This window comes from Bison bison, unplaced genomic scaffold, assembly GCF_000754665.1.
Source record: "Bison bison bison isolate TAMUID 2011002044 unplaced genomic scaffold, Bison_UMD1.0 scf7180017864456, whole genome shotgun sequence".
NCBI lineage: Eukaryota > Metazoa > Chordata > Mammalia > Artiodactyla > Bovidae > Bison > Bison bison.
Window position 1 is genome coordinate 27,761,813 of NW_011495018.1, and position 20,351 is coordinate 27,782,163.

The 20,351-nt window shown below is 49.6% G+C and overlaps 1 protein-coding gene across 2 annotated transcripts; it reads right to left on the minus strand.

Moving 5' to 3' along the window:
- Window positions 1–1,803: 1,803 nt before the first annotated feature.
- Window positions 1,804–20,311, minus strand: SFXN2 (sideroflexin 2). Of its 2 annotated transcripts, none has more exons than XM_010859433.1 (12): window positions 20,189–20,311; window positions 11,778–11,939; window positions 11,427–11,597; window positions 10,223–10,321; window positions 9,452–9,527; window positions 9,127–9,212; window positions 7,800–7,860; window positions 7,383–7,449; window positions 6,749–6,798; window positions 6,397–6,446; window positions 4,356–4,403; window positions 1,804–3,488 (listed from the first exon to the last, which is right to left on the minus strand). In XM_010859433.1, exons 2-12 carry the CDS (start codon window positions 11,936–11,938, stop codon window positions 3,389–3,391), a joined length of 969 nt encoding a protein of 322 aa, XP_010857735.1. In that variant the 5' UTR covers window position 11,939; window positions 20,189–20,311; the 3' UTR covers window positions 1,804–3,388. The 2 variants fall into 2 exon arrangements, with proteins under 2 accessions (XP_010857735.1, XP_010857734.1); XM_010859432.1 differs by having other exon boundaries at window positions 11,778–11,962.
- Between the last annotated feature and the right edge of the window lie 40 nt (window positions 20,312–20,351).

A 20,351-nucleotide genomic window follows, 5' to 3' on the forward strand; every position in this document is an offset into this window, starting at 1 on the left:
CTGGGAGGGATGGGGGGCAGGAGGAGAAGGGGACAACAGAGGATGAGATGGCTGGATGGCATCACTGACTCGATGGATGTGAGTCTGGGTGAACTCCGGGAGTTGGTGATGGACAGGGAGGCCTGGCATGCTGCGATTCATGGGGTCGCAAAGAGTCGGACACGACTGAGCGACTGAACTGAACTGAACATGTATAACTGATTGACTTTGCCGGACACCCGAAACTAACACAACATTATAAATCAACTACACTTCAACAAAATTTTAATCAAAAAAAAAAAAAGGCCAGACATCATTATCATTAGGCAACTCCAAAGGTTTCAATTTGACAAACAGAAAGGAATTCTGTCCTTTCTCAACTTCCTTTTCTCTCTTTACCTGAGCTTGAACTGAGCTCCAGGACAGGACAAGAACTGAGCTCCAGGACAGGACATGACACCCTGCCCAATCTGAACTAGAACTTCTCACCCTGAGGCATGTTAGTCACCCTCATCACCTCGTTCCACACCTCACAGGAGCCAACTCAAAGAAATGGGAGGCTTTTATAAGATAGAACTGAGATGCAGTTTGAATGAACTTTTTAATCTGCCTCTAAACGGCAGTTGCTCTCTACTCCAGACTTTTCCAAGAGTAATCGTCTATGAAGAAAAGAGAAATGCCAGGAGGCTTAAGGAGCTGGAAAAGTAAGACGGTTGTAGATTCTTGAAAGAACCTCAGCTCAGAATTGCTGCCGAGTTCCGGCCAGCTCTAGTAATGTTTTTCCTATTTGCCTTTGGAACTGAGCAAAGCTGAAGGCAAATCTCCTGTCCCAAAGAAGCCAGCTCCAAAGACATAGGCTTTTCTGCTCAGATATCAGCCCAAATTAAGCTGCACATGTTACAGAATAGCTGAACTTTGAAAATACTCTGAGTGAAAGAAGTCAGACACAGAAGACCACATACTGTATGAGTCCATCTATATGAAATGTCCAGAATAGGTTAATCCAGAGTGACAGAAGATAGATGAGAGGTTGCCAGGGGCTGGGGGATGAGGATATAATGAATGACTACTAATGAGTACAGAGCTTCTTTCAGGAATAATGAAAATATTCTAGAATTAGAGAGTAATGACAGTTGCATGACGTTAGGAATATGCTAAAAACCACCGAACTGTATCTTTCAAAGGATGAATTTCATGTTTTGTGAACTGTATTTTAATTTTTAATGGGGGAAAAAAATCAAACTGCTGTCAGTACTTTGACCTCAAGGAGGAGCCCCTTTCTCTTCAGAGCAGTGCTCCTTCAAAGTGGTCCGCAAACCAACAGCATCAGCATCACAATTACCAGAGACACAAATCCACAGGCTCCATCCTAGCCCCACAGAATTAGAAATTCTAGGGAGGGTGCCCTATAATCCATGTTTTGAGAAGCCCTCCAGGTGAATCTCAGGCATGTTTCTTCAGAACCATTACTCCAGAGTAGGGGACACTGTGTAGAGGCCCAAATAGTAAATATTTTCGGTTCTGCATGTCACCCCCACAGGGTCTCACACATCCTTCTTTTTTCACAACCTTTCAAAAATTTAAAAGCCATTCTTAGTTCCCAGGAACATAAAAACAGGCAAACCTGGCCCCTCAAGCCATGGTTGCCAGCTCTTGCCCTCGAGCAACACATCCAGTCCAGGGAACACTCTAGAGCCTCCAGCAAAGGCAGGTAGATATTTCCTCCATAATAAGGGAGACAAACAATGGCCTCTGGGCACCAGACAGGTTCCCCTTAGAGTTGTGATACCCTCCTCCATGCCAAGGCCAAAGTAAGAACAGCTCTTGCTTTGCATCTAGGTTTTATTAACTCAGTGTGCAGACAGTCCATTGTGCTCTTTCAAGAAATGCATTCGATTCACATTGATACCCTTTGATCAGTCAGTAAATTCTACTAGACAAAACTCATAGACATTGGCCCCAGGTTGGCTACAGCAGCCCCCTCTCCCTCAAGGGCTTCCAAAATAACCTAGAGCACCCTGGCGGGGAAGGGTGAGTGGCTGCACTTAGCTGTGTGTCCTTTAAGGCTCTTTGGTCCTGGTTGCTTTCCTCTCAGAGGCGTCCAAATAAAACTTCCCTTTCCTATTCAGTCCACACCAGTCTTTCTTTGGTGTTTAACCCAATGGGCTGAGGAAGGGAGGCAGCCAGGAAATTATACCCACTAAAACATGAAGTTAATGCTTACCTATGTCCTTTTTACTCACAGTCAGTGGTTTTATCTTTCAGACACAGAGAAGCAGAATCAGATATGATTTTAGGAGAACAAAGCCAGTGTCAACAGATAGGGTTTGAAGCACCATGAAACTCTGCTGCCTCACTATGTCCTGTTTTTTTAGGGGGGGGGGGCGGTGCGGTGCTTTGCACTAAAAACTCCTGGGTGCCTGATAAAAACTCTCAAGTTTAGCAAGACTCCCAAAGAAGCTTTCTGCCCAGGGCGCCCTGGGGAGGAGAGTGGGCAAGAGCAAAGAGGAGGTCCAAGGTGGCCCAGCCTCTCCCCTCCCTCTTCCTGAGGGAGCCAGAACCACACCCGCTCCCACCAGGAAGGGTACCCTTGACTGAGAACAGATAAGGAGGAAGAGAAAGGGGGTCCTTCCTCAACCCCAGCTGGGACCAGAATCCCAGGTTTCCTAATTTTTCCAAACGGTTTACTTGAGTGTCACCCTCAGGACCTAACACCTTCTCTCTGAGGGGGTCTTAGCTCCTGGTCTCCAGGAGATGGGGGTTCAGGGACAGCAGATAGAAGCCTTGGCCTCTCTCGCCTTGGTCGCTTTTATCCCCTGGAGTCCAATAAACCCAGGTACCTGGGTAGAAGCACGAGGCATTCTCCCCCTGACACCCTCGCCCCCCGAATCCACGCTGGCCTGCAGGCCCTGTCGGCAAAGAAGAACGAGGCACAGGGATCCACAGCAGTTGAGGAGGAGCTGGCGTATGGACTGGTCCGTGCTGGGGTGAGGCCTTCAGAGGCCCTTGTTGAAGTAGACATGAGGCACAGGTTCTCTGTGAGCTGGCGTATGGACTGGTCCGTGCTGGGGTGAGGCCTTCAGAGGCCCTTGTTGAAGTAGACATGAGGCACAGGTTCTCTGTGAGCTGGCGTATGGACTGGTCCGTGCTGGGGTGAGGCCTCAGAGGCCCTTGTTGAAGTAGACATGAGGCACAGGTTCTCTGTGAGCTGGCGTATGGACTGGTCCGTGCTGGGGTGAGGCCTTCAGAGGCCCTTGTTGAAGTAGACATGAGGCACAGGTTCTCTGTGAGCTGGCGTATGGACTGGTCCGTGCTGGGGTGAGGCCTTCAGAGGCCCTTGTTGAAGTAGACATGAGGCACAGGTTCTCTGTGAGCTGGCGTATGGACTGGTCCGTGCTGGGGTGAGGCCTCAGAGGCCCTTGTTGAAGTAGACATGAGGCACAGGTTCTCTGTACTTGGCCTTGATGGTGTCCTGGAGCTCGGGTTCCAGATAGGAAACCGGCAATTCACTGAGAAGAGAGAAGTGTTATGAGCCTGCCACCTGGACCAACAGCAAATTACCCTGAGGTAAAATCCAACATAGTTGCCACCTCTAAGAAGCCCTTGCCCATTTTTCCATCAGAATTACAAATGGTTTCTACACAGCACAGTATGTTGCTTTTTACTTTTTTTTTTTGCTTTTTACTTCTGTTGGGCTCTGACTTCATTCTCCCTAGTGCCAAACATCTACCTTCTCAAAGATTGCAAGCACAGTGATCAGAACACAGGAACGGTGTAGGTGACTACTGAGCTGGGAGTACTAGGAAAAGGGAGACGGGCATCTTCCCTGTATCCATTCAGGCTACGTCTGGTCTCCTGGAGTCAGTCCTCTCCGCCACCCTGCCCCCTGCTCCTGACACCCGTCTAATGCTTCCCTTTCCCTTTGCCATCATCTCTTCTCACCCACCCCCTGCACCCTTCCCAGGACATGGAAGGGAAGCTGAGAGGTCCAAGGCATCCACCCTCCGGCAAACATCAGCCAGAGTGAGTACCTACCCTCTTGTTCGATTTCAAAGACCAGATCCAGCCAGGGGAGATGGGTCTAACAACTCAACCAGCAGGGACAGGAAGTCTCTTACTGTTCCCCTACCATCTTTCCAAGGCAGCCTGTGCTCCACTGGGAGTGAGCAACATCCCTCTGCCCCTTGGAGCTCTGTTTTCGGTTTCCCATTCAACGGGAGTCAAGAGGCCCAGAGTTCACACAGACAGAGTTCACACTTGTCCCCAAACAGATGCTGCCCTGCCTGCTGCTCCCTCTCCTTCAGGAGAGTGGGCAGGTCAGGAAGAGCAGGGACAGGCAATTCAGTGAAAACAAGTGGGTAATGAACAGCTGATACCATTGCTGCGGGAACAGCCCACACGCCACTGGCACCATGAAGATAAGACTGGAAGAAAGGAGAAACCAAAGCATTAGGGGGTGTCTGGCATCTCACAGACTCATCCACACCCCGTGGCTGAGAGTCCCCAAAGGATAGGGGAGCTGAACCCGAAGTTCCTCTCCCTCCAACCCTGTTCCTGGTCTCTTGGTGCCTGGAGACTCACTCCAACACAGGATAAAACCAGCCCCCCTGCACCCCTCACCCCCATCCATCCATCGTTCTCACAGATGAAGATGGGAATGGAGACACCAGGGAATGTGAGCAGCGGCACTCATAACCACAGGTGCCCTCTGGTGTTCAGGGAAAGCAGGAGGGGTGTGAACTCGGGGCAGGCTCCTGTACTTGCTGAACCCCCAGGCTGTTGGAGAACAGTGAGGGCAGAGCCTCTGGAACTTCATGGGGCACACAAGGAATTCTAGGAGCTTGTTTAAACGCAGGGCTAATTCAGTAGGTCCAGGAAAGGGCTTGAATCTTTATTCTCACAAGTTCTCAGAGGATGTGGGCCCAGGACTGTATTTTACAGAATCTGGGATTCTAACAGACCTGGGCTCGAGTCCCAGCTGCGTACTTCTTAGCTGTGCCATCTGGGGCAAGCCCCCTGAGCCAGCGGAGGGAGAGCAAGAGTGCATACTCGGCAGGGTTACTGCGAGGGTTAAACAAGGTAAAACATGGGACACATTCAGCCCATGGTATGTAACCGCTCCCTCAGTGGCAAATCAATTTGCAGAAGACACTCTGGCGGGGACTTCTCTGGTGGTTCAGTGGTAAAGAATCTGCCAGCCAACGTAGGAGACATGGGTTTGATCCTTAATCCAGGAAGATCCCACATGCCTTGGAACAACTAAGCCCAGGCACCTCTGACTACCGAGCCTGTGCTCTAGAGCCCGGGAGTCGCAACTACTGAGCCCGCTCACCCTAGAGCCTGTGCTCCGTAACAAGAGGAGCCACCGCCATGAGATGCTCGTGCACTGCAACTAGAGTAGCCCCTGCTCGCTGCAACTAGAGAAAAGCCTGCACAGCGAAAAAAATAAAGAAGACAGTCTGGCATAATGTTAGACTTATTAAGGATCCAATCTCAGCTCCAGAAATTACCAACTAGAGATGCCTGGGCAAGTCTCTTCATCTGGGAAAGGAGACGCTGACAGGATGTATACCTCGAGGGCTCAGGGAATCAGGGAAATTATAGACATGAAACATCAGCACAGTGGGGGCACACAGGAGACATCCAATACACATGAGCTTAGGCTGTGGTCATTGGCTCATGGCCTCACAAAGCACGATGAATGCTGGGACTTGTCCAGTCCAGGGCAGGCACCCGAGACCGCTGCCGGGAGTCATGGTGCTTTCCGCCCGTGCGAGCCTGGGACACGTGACGGGCCCAGGCTGTGTCATTTTTCACGTCTCACCACACTCGGATGTATTGAGACATAACTGACATGTGCATGCGTGCATGCTAAGGCACTTCAGTCACGTACAACTTTTTGTGATCCTATGGACTGTAGCCCACCAGGCTCCTCTGTCCATGGGATTCTCCAGGCAAGAATCCTGGAGTGGGTCGCCACGCCTGCCCCTCCAGGGGACCTTCCCGACCCAGGGACTGAACCTGCGTCTCTTATGTCTCCTGCACTGGCAGGCAGGTTCTTTACCACTAGCGCCACCTAAATTCACCACTGTGTGAGCTGACCCCCCTATTTCTCTTTTGTGGTGGGATGATCTCATCATTTTTGTCTCTTCTCTACAACTACTGCAGACCTAAGGCTGGAGGGGAGACCCCAGGGATAGGAGGACATCCAAGGGTGCTGCTTTCCACCTCGGTGTGTGCACAGGGCCAGCCCAGCGCCCTTGGAAAGATGGGACAAGTCAGAGGGGCCACAGGTGTTCAAGCCTGGGTGCTTCTGAAGTCAGGTAAAGGAGTATATGTCTTCCCACACGGGTGACACAGGAAGACAGATCTGGGGTGCCCCACCACAGACGCCAACTGAGAAAACACGTTACTCACAAGCATCCAGACAGCAGAACCTGCAAAGGCGCGTGCAGAACCCGGACTCTCTGTGCAGAAACAAGACAAAAGAGAGACCCACGTGGGACTTACGTACTTCGAGGGGAACCCCACATCGGCAAGCCAGCTAGAAACCCACAGGCAGGAAACCCTGGCTCTGCAGCAGAGGTGGGAGTCTCCTTGCTCTTAGCAGACAAGGCTGAGAATTGGGCAGCCAGGGTACTGGGAGAGGCCTTCCCGGAGTGCAGTGCGGGGATGGGAATGAGACGGAAGGGTGAGAGGGTCAGGGACCCCCAGCACGGGTGTGGTTGGGGCCACCGGGCAGTGAAGGTGCAGAGGAGAGTCCACTCACCTGCACGAAGCGCAGCTTCTCCAGTCTTTCCATGAGGACTGGCAGCAGAACTGGAAGAGGCAGAGGAAAGGCTGTGACACTTCCCCTTCTAAAGTCAGATCACAGACTGAGTGGTTCCCCCTCCTTACCCAGAAGTTCCAGAAAACACTTTTCACTGGGGAGAAGGATGTATAGGCATGGCCACACCCACTTCTCCCCCAAGTCCCAGAAGAAGGTGCTTCCCAGACTCCTCAACCTGCAGCCCTATAACCACAGGAGGATGGTACCACGGGCCCAGAGCACCCTTCTTACAACCAACCATCTTTCAAGCAAGTTTTGTATCCTGCTCTGTAACCTGTCCCTGCTGGAGGCAAAACCAGGACAGGGAACTTATTTTCTCTACCACTATCTCCCCAACACATTGAAGGAACTTAAGGAATATTTGTAAAAGGAAAACAACTTTCTCCACCAAATCTCGATTAACTGACATTCCAGGATTTACGGTGTGACTCTCCAGTGGCTCTCGACACTCAAGCAAACCAGTTTGAGAAGAATGCCTATAGAGGCTGGGGTCCCATCCCCCACCCCAAGTGTGGCTGAGGTCTCCATCACATGAACCAGGGTCCGGAAGGAGGGGAGGGCTTCCCCATCTTACTCATGCCAGGAGCTGCCATGGTGATCCGAGAAATAACCACTTGAGTGATGCCTATGGCTGCAGCTCTCTAAGGACAGAAAAAAGTTAGTTGTCAGTTATGACTTTATGCAGAGTCCACAGGCTGCACCAGAGGGCTTGGCCAGGGTCAGAGTCACGGTCAAGTCTGAGCTGGTAAAGGGGAAGGGATGGACCTGTCAGGGGTTAAATGACCATACCTGACCCTCTCCCACCCAGCCACGTTCTTATGGCTTCAGGATCAGAAATGACATGAGCAGAGATATGGAGGGAAAATCGATGAAGGAGGAGGATGGCGCCAGGGAAAAGGTTTTTAGCCCAGGCCTGCTCTGAGCGCTAAGAACAGGACAGGTTCTGAGAGGGAACTCCCTCCTCCCACCCCCAGGGCGGGCCTCTGCTCACCCGGGAATGACCGATCTCATTGTGGTTCCTGTCCTTCACACAGATTCCCTGGATGAGTTCCCTAAACACAGACAGGAAGTGCTGGATGGGGGAAAGGGGTGTGTTGGAAGCCCGCCAGCGATGTGACACACCAGGGGACCACGAGCATTCCAGCTCTAGGGAGCCACCTCCTGCAGCCTGGCCCTTGGAGCGGCCTTTCCCACTCCAGAGAGTGATACTGCATATATCTAGGGGAGAGGTTCAGAGAGCGAGCGCCAGGTCCCAGCTGCCTAGGCCGGATCTGGAAGCTGCAGAGCAAGTGTATGCTCTTGAGCAAGTTCCCTAGTCCTTCTAAAGACACAGTTACCCTCATCTGCAAAATGGGGATAATGATAGCGCCCCTTCACAGGACTCAGTGAGGATTAAACAGGATGATGCCTGCCAAGTGCTTGGTCCAGTGCCTGACTACATGACCCACCCACAAACAGGAGCTGCTCTGGCTGTTATATTCAAGCCAGCACTCCATCCAAGACCAGGTGGGTGGTGGGGACTCATTCATTCGTTGGAAGGAGCAACCGGATGGGGGAGGGGAACAGGAGTCAAGTAGAGTATGCGTGGCTCTCCCGTGGTGTGCTTTCTGCAAGGGTGATTGTGATCACTTTCTACTGACCACTAGTCCTAAGAAAATGTGCCTTACGACATCGGTGATGACCAGGAAGGCATCGATGGCAACTGTGGCAACAGTAGCTAACGCTTAATATTACATTCCAGGCGCTATTTTGAGCGCTTTACATGTATTACATCATTAAATTTTATAGCAGGGGAACATCTTTGCTTTCTCTAGTCAAGGAACAAAGGCTGTGAGACACAGTGGGTTTCTCCTTTCCCCTTTCCTGCTGTGAAGCTTAGAGCCTGGCAGCTGGAAAACATCTATCTACCCCTCTGGCTTCCCTCAGAGCCTCTTGGTTCTGTTTTATCTTTGGATACCTTGCTCTGCGGCGTTTCATTCTGTGAGCCATCCCCAGGGCTCTGGAAGTAGGCCAAGTTCACGACTTAAATACAGTTGTAGTTGAAAGGACGTGAGCTGGTGCCAAACTCCACAGGTCCACACTAAACCTCCAAACCCATTCAGAGAATGACTCCCACAGCATTCATCACAGACGAAACCCAGGTCACCCGCCACTCCTGCAGCCATCACTGTTGGAGCCGCCTGTCCTCGGAGAACCTTTGGAAGTGCAGCCCTCCCCACCCCCACCTCAGCCACCAACGCCACCCACTGCCTCGGTCTCCTGCCCTTTCCCTGCTGACCTTGCGGTTTACAGGGAGGAAAAGGGATCCCTGTACTCACTGCTGGCGCATCATGGGGATGTTGACACAGTTAGCTGCAGCCACGGCGGCAAAGGGCACCCAGCGGCCCACCAGGGGCGGAGCTCTCTGTGGGGGAAGAGGACAAGGGGAGTAGGTCAGGTCCCTGGAAGATGGGGGTGGAAGGGGCTTTAGGACCATAAAATAAGAAATCAGACCTCACTACCACCACATATCCTGACACCCAGTCAGGGCACCCAAATTCCCTCAAAGCCCCGAGAAAAACCAATACCTGGAAAAAAACAGTTTTCCCTCGGATTCTGCTGCCCCCTTGTGACCACCATGTCCAGAGCAGCCCCAAACCGTACCTTTGTCAACATGTTCATGCCCACAGCAGTGGCCACTGCAGTGGTTGTGGCTGTGATGTAGGAAACAGCCATCTGCCTAGTGGAGGAGAGAGATGTTTGGGAGTGGGGACTCCAGGAGGCTGAGGGCAGGACCGAAGCTTGAGTGATAAAGGCTGGAATTGTGGCTTCTTGCCTGAAAACCTCAGCTTCAGCTTGGGATCTCCCTCCAACTCACTCAGATGCTCCTTTCAGTACGTTAAGCACACCAAGTGCCTGCCTGCTCAGAACCTCTGCATGCTGCCACTCCCTCTTCTGGGAATCTTTCCCCGGGCTCTTGCGTGGCTAAATCCTTACCTTTCAAAACTCAGCTGAAATGTCAGCTCTGCAGAAAGGACTTTCCTGACTGGCCTATCTGTACAGACGCCCTTCTGCTGTTCTCCAGCATGTCATATTGATTTCCTTAATGGCAGCTATTATAGACTGAGATCATTATGCTTATTTTCCTAAAAAGACCTTAAACTCCAGAGACCACACATGTCTTACTCAAACGTTTCCCCCGCCCCTAGAACCCTATCCAATACCTAATACACACTCTAGACATATTTGTAGCATGAATGAATGAGTGAATGTTGAATTCATCTAGGAAGAAGATACTCTCTTAGTCTGCCTAATACTTCCAAACCCTGAAAAGAGACCTGGTTACCCATCCAGGGCAGGCCCCACCCAGGGAGGACAGCCAGCCCCGGAACCCCTTAAGAAGGGCTGTTCCAGCCAGGGGTCCAGGCCTCCTACCTGACCGACGTGGGGGAAGCTGCGTTCCTGTTGGTGTAGTTGACTAAGGCATTGAAGGACTGGTTCACCCACTGCCAGAAGACCACTGCCGGCATCGTCCTACCAGGAGAGAGGCCGGGAGAGGCAGAGAAGAGGGTGGGAGGAGGGCGTGGGAACACCAGTCAAACCTGCACTCCCCAGGCCACTCCCATGCTGTTTCCTGTACCTGCTCTTCTGCACTGGCTGCCCCTCTGCCTGGAACATCCACACCCCCAGCCTCTTGGTATATGGCTGAATCCTGCTCTCTGGAGAGACCTCTTCTTCCTTGGAACCTTCCTGACCCTTCCCCTGTCCTTCCTGAGACACAGGTAGTCATTTTTTGATGTCTGCTCCCACCACCCCATATTCTGCCCCCAGCCTACCACTTGGCAAGCTAGACTAACTGTTTCCTTCTTGGTCTCAACAAAACTGGGTCCTCCTTGAGGGGTGGGCTTCCCTGGTAGCTCAGACAGTAAAGAATCTGCCTGCAATGTGGGAGACCCAGGTTCTATCCCTGGGTTAGGAAGATCCCCTGGAAGAGGGCATGGCAACCCACTCCAGTATTCTTGCCTTGAGAATTCTATGGACAGAGGAGCCTGGTGAGCTACAGTTCATGGGGTCACAAAGAGTCAGACACAACTGAGAGACTAACACTTTTATTTTTTATCTGGCCCAAGGTCTGGCTCGACAACTGGCTAACCGAATGTGTTAGGGAGGGAAGAGGGGCAGGGAAAAGAGGAAGGGGAACAGAGAAAGTGTTCTCTCTCCAACTGGACTGAAAGTGTCTTCCCATTTTTTAATTTTTTGGATATTATGTTATAAAAATACACTAAATTCATTGTTGAATAAGTACTTTTTAAAGGAGTAGAAGAGTTCAGTCATTGAGTCCTAGAGAGAACTGCCTCAGTGCGTGTAGCCAGGCACCACTATTTCCTGGCTGGTGCACTTGGGCAAGTTACATAACCTCTGTAGGACTGCAGGTCTTCATCTGTAAAATGAAGATGAAAACAGTGCCTCTCTGTACGGCTGCTGAGATTAAATGAGGTGATACATGCCAACAACTGAACACGGTGTCTGGTATCTGGTAAGGAATCAATAAAGATGGCTATTACTATTACCTTACTATGGCTCCCTCCCTAGCAGGTCTAAGTGGTGCCCCTGGCGCTGCCTTGCTCCCCAGTCGCACCTGTAGAACTGGAGCATGAAGCCCGTGATGATCATGCCACCGGGGACCTGGAAGGACATCCGCCCAATGACGTTCATCTTGTGGCCAGTGTCAGGGTGGAAGGCCGAGTCGTACAGCTTCTTAGCATAGAAAAGCTGCTCCACCTGGGTGCCCGGGGGCACAGTCCCCATCCTGTCACCCAAAGACAACAGGCCGGCGTCACCTCCCAACCTCCACCCTGAGTCATCCTGCTCTTGGCCCCCCCGCCTCCCTGAGCTCTCTGACTATCCCCTCATCTTCCATTTCCACCTCTCCCCTAGGGCACCCACCGATGCTGCCCCAGTGCACCCGGCCCGTCCCCCAGCCGCTCACCTGCTCTGCTCCACCATCACTTTGGCCCAGTCTAGCTCCCGCTCTGGTACCAGGACCGTGCGGGGGTCTGTGATATTGAAGAAGTGCTTCACCCGCCCCAGGAAAGTGCACTGGTCCCAACGGGGGGCATCGATGTTAAAGTCAGACAGGTCAGCCTCCATCCTGCCCATACACAAAACTGTGAACTTCAGAACAGAGGAAAAATGAGGACTGTCCCCCGAATCAAAACCTTCTCCAGAGGCCCTGAGCACCTCCCACTATAGGAGATGGACAGTTCACCCCAGCCGCTAGCATCACCCCACTCAGGTCAGGAAGAGCCCAGTGAACTGTCACCCATCTGGGCCACTGGACATCAAATGTTTCCTGAGTGCCTGCCAGTGGCCAGCCCAGGGCATGATCATGCTGGGGGCAACTCAGGAGAAAGGGACAATACAGGGTCTGTCCTTGGGGAGCTGAGTCTGACTGGGGAACAAGAGCCCACCTGTGGAACAGCAGATAACACGGAGGGCTACGATAAACACAAGATGAGAGGAGGCTGAGTTGGGGGCAGGATCACAAAAATCAAGGGGGGCTTCCCAAAAGAGGTGGAATGTGGGTGAAGCCCACCCCAGAAGGTAGGAGAGATCTATCTGCAGGAGAAGAGGCATGGGGTCACGTCGAAAATAGAAACAGTCAGAGATAATGACAGAAATGGGGTCTTCCCTGGTGGTCCAGTGACTAAGACTCCTGTGCCCCCAAGGCAGGGAGTCTGTGTGTGTTTCCTGGTCAGGAATTGGATCCCACATGCCACTAAGACTTTGTATTTCACAATGAAAAGTCCTGAATGCCACAACTAAAGATCCCACATGGTGCAACTAAAGATCCACATGCTACAATGAAGACCCAGTACAGCTGAATAAATAAATAAATGCATATTTTGAAAAACTGAATGGGAGTTTCCCTGGTGGTCCGGTGGTTAAAAGTCCCCCTGCCAATGCAGGGGATACAGGTTCGATCCCTGCTAAGGGAAGACCCCATATGCTGTGGGGCAACTAAGCCCATGCGCTGTTAACTACTGAGCCCCCATGCCTTACAGCCCGCGCTCCACAATGGCACGGCAATAAGAAGTCAGCGACCACAGCTAGAGAGTAGCCCCTGCTTGTCACAACCAGAGAAAGCCTGTACACAGCAATAAAGACCCAGTGCAGCCAAAAATAAAATAAATAAATCTTTACCTAAAAAAAAAAAAAAAAATGAAGGAATGACAACAATGCTATAATAGATGGGATGGAAAAGCTGGGAAGACTCTAAGGTATTCGGACTACCCATGATGTGGGACAGTATAATTTGAAAATGGACTTGGATTAGTTGTAAATATATACGGCAAACTTTTGAGCAACCGTTAAAAAAATTTTTCAAAAGACGTATGATCTATATGCCAGAGAGGAGGAAAAAATAGAGTCATGTAAAAAAGCTGCCTGAGAGTTTCAGGAAGCCACTAACAAAACTTTAGGAAGAATGATAAGATTAGATGTGTAGTTTAGAAAGAACAGTCTAGGCAATTCCATGGATGTAAGCAGGGAGTGGCAAGACCTCAGAGGACGCAGAGACCAGCTAGAAGGGAACCCCCAACACTCCAGACAAGAAGAAATGGGGCTCAAGTGAACCCAAATGCATCAGAACTGGAAGGAAGACCAAAAGCAGAGAAGCTGTTAAAGTAGCCAAATCTGAGGATGTGCCAAGTGACTGGGTATAGCAGGAATTCTATCAGTCAGAGCTCAACCACAGAAACAGAATCAATAGGAGAACTACCTACCTGTCTGTCTACCTACCTCTTAGAATTCCTAACCTAAGGTAGGAGGGGGCCCTGCTGCTGCTGCTGCTGCTAAGGCGCTTCAGTCATGTCTGACTCTGTGCGACCCAATGGACAGCAGCCCACCAAGCCCCGCCATCCCTGGGATTCTCCAGGCAAGAACACTGGAGTGGGTTGCCATTTCCTCCTCCAGTGCATGAAAGTGAAAAGTGAAAGGGAAGTTGCTCAGTCGTGTCCGACTCTTAGCAACCCCATGGACTGCAGCCTACCAGGCTCCTCCGTCCATGGGATTTTCCAGGCAAGAGTACTGGAGTGGGTTGCTATTGCCTTCTCCTAGGAGGGGGCCCAGCCCCGTTTTAAAGGGATTCCATCTGATTAAGTCAGGCCACCCAGGATAATCTCCCTTTACATTAACTCAAAGCCAGCCAATTAGGGACTTTAATTACATTTGCAAGACACCCACAGTATGTGAATCAGCATTTGGTCTAATAACCAAAAGAAGGCGTGTGGATGTTACAAAGTGACTACTTCTCCCTCAGCAGCCCCTAAAACGGGAAGCAGAGCAGAGAGACAGTCCTGTTGAGTTCCTCTGGCCATCACAAATACCTAGAGTGATACCAGGGTTTCTGATTGGGACAGTAATATCTGGAGAATACAGAAAAACCGACTTTAAGGGAGAAAACACTGAGTTAGACTTTCCTGATGTTGAGTTTCAAGTGCTACAAGACTTCCTCAAACGCAAGAGGCTGCCATCTGTCTCAGAAAGTGAAGTCGCTCAGTCGTGTCCAACTCTGCGACCCCATGGACTGTAGCCTACCAGCCTCCTCCGTCCATGGGATTTTCCAGGCCAGAATACTGGAGTGAGTGGCCATTTCCTTCTCCAAGAGATCTTCCCAACCCAGGGACTGAAATTGGGTCTCCCACAGTAGGCAGACATTTTACCGTCTGAGCCACCAGGGAAGTCCTCATGCTTCTTTGCAAATGCCAGTCCAGGATTCTCGTCCTCTCCCTCTTCACTAAATAATACCTGCTCATCTGTTTTTTTTTCCTTAAGGAATACTTTTGAGACTTCTATATCTTCTTCTACTATGTCATTTGTCTTTTTTCTTGGAAAAAAAAATCACCTGACAATCTTCCGTATATATTGAATTACAAGTTCACAAGCACGCCTTGAGCAAGATTTAAAAAGCAGTCTACTTCAAAGTTTGCTGAGGTGCTGCCCCCTGAAGGGCTGGCAGGTAGGAAACGATGCGCTGGAATGCTGAGTCGGAGGGCTGATGAAACTCACCAGGAAGCCCCTGAGATTCTGGGAAGCTGCGTACAGGGATGCTGAGGGAAGCTGCCAGGTGGGGTGTTGTTGAAACTTGATAGGAGGCAAGCACCCAGGCACCGGCAAGACTACCCGTTCCTCATCGGTGCTCCTCCAGCGCCCTCTACTGGTAGAGCTTAAAATCATATCCGAGGGCAAAGGAAAAAGGTTTACAACGTCCAGGATCATAAGACATGATGAAGAAGGGTAGATTTGGAGCTAAGGAGCAATAAACTAACTGGCACTAATACACAACTGACTTTTATTGCTTCACATCTTAGAGAATTCTCCATTTTACATATACAGCTCCATCTCACTCTTTTATATTATTACATACTACTCCATGTGCCTTGATTTCATCCTTTGGTAGACATTTGGGTTATTCTCAGTTTTTCCCTGCTGAGAATATCCTTATACACATTACTTTGTGTATATGGCAACTATATCTTTTTTTTTGACTGCACTATACATCATGTGGGATCTTAGTTCCCTGGTGTGTGTGCTAAGTTGCTTCAGCCTTGTCCAACTCTTTGCAACCTCATGACCTGTAGCCCACCAAGCTCCTCTGTCTGTGGGATTCTCCAGGCAAGAATACTGAGTGGGTTGCCATGCCCTCCTCCAGGGAGTCTTCCCGACCCAGGGATCAAACCCACATCTCTTATGTCTCCTGCACTGGCAGGCAGGTTCTTTACCACTAGCGCCACCTGGGAAACCCCTTAGCTCGCTTCCGACCAGGGATCAAATCTCCGCCCCTGCATTGGGGGTGTAGTCTTAACCACTAGACCATCGGGGAAGTACCACAACCATACCTTTAAGATAGATTTCTAGAAGTGAAATTGCTGGATCAAAGGACGTACATGTTTTAAATGAAATCTTTATAAATATAATTCAAATTGATTTTTCAACCAGTTGTATATGATAATCCTCCTTTAGTCAAACTTTTACCAAAATGGATAAATAAATCATTTCTTTCCAATATGATGAGCAGAAACAATATTGTTATTTTCATTTATATTTCTTTTTAAAATTTATTAAAAAAAATTTTTTTTGGCAGCACTGTGCAACATGTTGGATCCTAGTTCCCTTACTAGGAATCGAATCTGTGCCCCCTGCAGTGGAAGTACAGAATCTAAACCACTGGACCATCAGAGTAGCTCCTAAATTGTATTTTCTTGATTCTTAATGAGATTAAGCATCTACTCATATGTTTTTGGCCATTTCTTTTTCTCATTCTGAAAACTTTAAGATACAGAAGTAATTTTTGTAATAATTCAGTGCCAAAGTATATAAAATGAAAATGATAGTGGTTAACATGTTTTTAAAAAAAAGCTAGGTGGACTTCCCTGGTGGTTCAGTTTAAGACTTCACACTTCCACTACAGGGGGTGCGAGTTCGATCCTTGGTTGGAGAACCAAGATCCCACATGCCATGCAGTGTGGCCAAAAGAAAATAATTAAAAAATAAAAACTATCTTCTTGAGTTATACAATCATGTAGATCCAAGGTACTCATAGACTCAAGCAAACAAAGCCAGGATTTCATATTAGAGAAAGGAAACATATGGCTGACGGAAGCCATAGACCTAATAAAGAATAAATGTTTTATATTATATAGTAGAATGAAAGGGAACTTCCACTCAAGACACTACCTCTGTAAAGACCCATTACAGCTGCAAGGGAAGTTACAGCAAAGTCACCTCAGAATAAATAGCAGCCTTAAAAGCAGGTGCATTAGCAAATAATCTCAAGGACTCCCCTGCCCTCCCCCAAAAGTAGCCTTTTGCTCTGCAGAGACAGTCTGAATGACAAGCACCTACCCATCCTTCAGATTTTGGTTGAAACCTCCTTTGCTCAGAGACGTCTCTGAAGGACCCCTTCCTCCCTCTCATGCACTGCTATGAGCTCCTGGCTCTGTACTTGTCCTTCAGAGCCATGCCATGTGTGATATGCTGTGGTTTTACCTGAATTAATGCCCACCGTCCCCCACTAGGCCATAAGCTCCTTGAAGCCAGGAGTGTGTCCATGGCTCACCACCGTTGCCTCAATGCCTAGCATAGCAATTTGAGTATTTGCTAAAGAAGAGGTCCAGTCAGTAGACAATTGGATATTTAGGCTTAAAACCCCGAACGGAGATCAGGGTTAGAAGTAAAACAGTGAGGGAGCAACATGGGGGTGGGTTAAGATGAAGTTTTCCAAAGAGAAAATGCAGACTGGGAAGAGCAGTGATCCAAGGAAATACCCAGGAAGACCACTATATTTAAGAGGTAACCCATCAAAAATCTGAGAACAACTAGAGAGGGAGCAGGCAGAAGCAGCCAACAGATGAGGTAGAGCAAGAACAGACATCAACTTTTAGACTGTTTGTTAAGGTGGGGGAGACGGCCCCCTCTCACACCCTACCAGAGCCCAGGAGAAGCTCCAGGCTCTGTCCTTTAAGGACAGGCTGACGTGGCTCCTGCAGGGGGGCTGGTCCAAAGACCAAAGGCATTTCACCCAGTCCCAGCTGAAGCCAGGAGGGGGAAAGAGTTCCCTTTATTCTAGAGGAAGGAAAAACAGTAAGCCTTGACTTACAGAGCCACACAGTTGCACCAGATGGAGACAGTCCTAATGCTATGCCTCCCTTTCAACACACACACACACAACACACAACACACACACTTCTCGGCCATCCCTCTCCACTCTCAACTGAACAATCCAACACTGGAAAATCCTCTTTCTTTCACAGTGAAAGCACGTCTACCATGAAGGGGTAGTCATTTGCTAAATCATGCAAGAATCTTTGCCTTCATTACCAGGGCACATCCTTGTCCTGTCTTATGTAAAACGTAAAAGGAAAAAAATCTAAATTCTATGTCTTAACATTTTTTCCCATTCCATTGGCCCCCAAAAGGGACAGTTCTGTGATTCCTTCAGGGCAAACTCAAGCCTTTCGGTTACATAATCCCATAGTATCCTGTCCTCGTTTGCAGCACATGGGGCTTTTGTAATTGTCACTTTCTTGATGTTTATTAGTGTAAAATCTGCCTCCCCTGACAGACTGTAAGGTGCATGCTATAGTCCTCATCTGCCCTCTAAAAACACTTACCGCCTGCCTGGAATGCATTCCAACTTATTCTTGGGTTCTCCGGGCATCAAGGATGTCCCCGAAATCTTGTCTTTTTTTTGTCAAACTCAGAACCTGCCTTGGTTACAGAAGTAATAACAGGCTTTCTTTCATGAAGCTGCAAACTGTCTACCCCTCCTATACTGAGTCCTACTAGTTGCTGAGTTTTCAGCATTTAAGCTCCCTCTTCCTACACAAGCCATATCTAATTCCTCCTAAAAAGGTGACTATGATATCCAGGGTTCTGCTACAGGGAATGGGGGAGAGGTGGAAATCAAACAGGTGACTAACCAATACTTCCCTTTCCTTCCAGGGTTAGAGAATGTCACAGCTTAAAAACATTAGGGATCCAACATCTCAGCTTACAGATGAAGAAACTGATGCCGAGGAGGTTCCCATGCATTGAGCTAGTGTGGTGAGTGTTTATGGCACACATGGTCCTGCACTGTGGCAGATACAAATGTGAGCAGGAAACAGATCTAGTCCTATTTATCCAAAAATCTGATAACAGCTAGGGCCATATTTTCCCAAGGTTATAAGGCTTAGACAGGAATTCCACGACGGTCCAGCAGTTAGGACTCCACCCTTCACTGCCAAGGGGGCAGTGCAGAGTGGACAAAAAAAAAGAGAGACCACAAAGTCACAAGGCTTAGAGTCACCTAGACGGGTCCTCTTATCCACTAAAAGGTGTTTGTCTCAAGAAAAAGAGAAAAGGAGGGAAGAAGGGAAAATATTTTAAAAATTGTGTAACCTACTACCTCTCCTTAAGCAATGCTTGTCCTTCCAGGGAGAGCTGATTTTCTCAAGCAGAGAGTATCAGAGTTTGGGTAACAGGCTTTCCAAACTCTTCTAGAGTATCCTTTTGCAAGGGAGGGGGAAGCACCCAAGATCTCCTATTTGAATCCCCTACTTGGGGAAAAAACAAAACATCATCGCTGGTATTCCCATCAGAGGAAGATCAAGGCAGTCAAAGACTCAAGCAGTTCAAACACAAAGTCCACTGAGATGGGTCAAGGGCTGCTGTCAAGGCTACCTAGCTCAACTTGGAGATTGAGACTAATAATTAAACCAGCAGGCTCTGGTAATACATGCCTATGTACAATCAAATGACTCCCTGGCAGCCATGATGTTAGGCTCCAGGCAATTTTGGAAGAGAAGTCTGCTTTGCCTTTTTCACAGAAGAACCAGCAGGCTAGAGATACGTGGAAACTTGACTTGAATACATAAAATGTTAAGAACCATTCAGGGAAAATCTGCCTTCATTCCAACGATCTAAACTAGGCTGAAAACCTGCTGGTCTTAAAAGCAGCAAAGGCCAAAACCTGGAGGAAACTATTAACAATAGCTAAGCCCAGGGACTTCCCAGGCATTCCAGTGGTTAAGACTCTGCTTCCACTGCAAGTGCACAGGTTCAATCCCTGGTTGGGGAGCAAAGATCCCCACATGCCAAGCATGGAGCGGCCAAAAATAATAATTCCTCAAGAGTCAGAAAGTACTGGATTCAAGTCCCCACTCTTAACCCTTAAAATAACCAATTTCTAGGGCTGTGAGAATGAAATGAAATCTTGTATGAAAAGCATCTCACTAGGAAGGATGTAATTTCCATGAGGGCAGATTTAGCCCCCTGCTGTGTCTCCAGAATTTAGACTAGGACCTGGCACAAATATGGTGACTCTTCTTCCTGTCCTCTGCACGGGGAAGGGGTGGGAAATAGCACCCAGAATCTCTCTCACTCTTTCTTGCCTAGAAGTGGAGACCCATTTTTGCCTCCTTCAGGGCTGCAGACGGCGCACCGACCCCTGCCAACTTAGTTCAGCAAAACCATCCATCCCAATCGCCTTTCACCCCCGTAAACCATCAGCTCATCCCAGCCCTCACGGCCAGTCCTCAGGCAGCTTCTTGCCCTCCTGTAGGCAGCCTCGCACCACCAGGACTCCTCCAGCCCGGATTTTAACACGGATGTGTGGAGACGGGTGCGCAACCCATGACGCCCCCGCTCCTCAGCCTGGCACACGAAGGTACTGGAGGCCATAAAGAGATCCACAGGTAGCTCCTTTCCTTGCCACGTGGCTTTGGCAGGTGGAAGCCCAGCCCGCGCCGCAGCCTCGCCTGGGCAGTCAGGACAGAAATGCAAACTCCCTCCTGGGATGTGGGGAATAAAACCTGGCACAGGTAGATGTTGCAGGAGGCCTCCTCTCAAGATCCTTACCTGGATCCGGGAGAAACGGACTAACACAGCCGCTTCCAAAAGCAGCCCGCTTTGGCAGCCAGGCCAGGATGCCCTTCTGGCCTCCGCCAGGGAACCTCCCCTCGCCCCGCCCTCACGCCCTCCCTCTGGACCAATCACAAGCCTGGTGGCCCCCGCCAGCCAC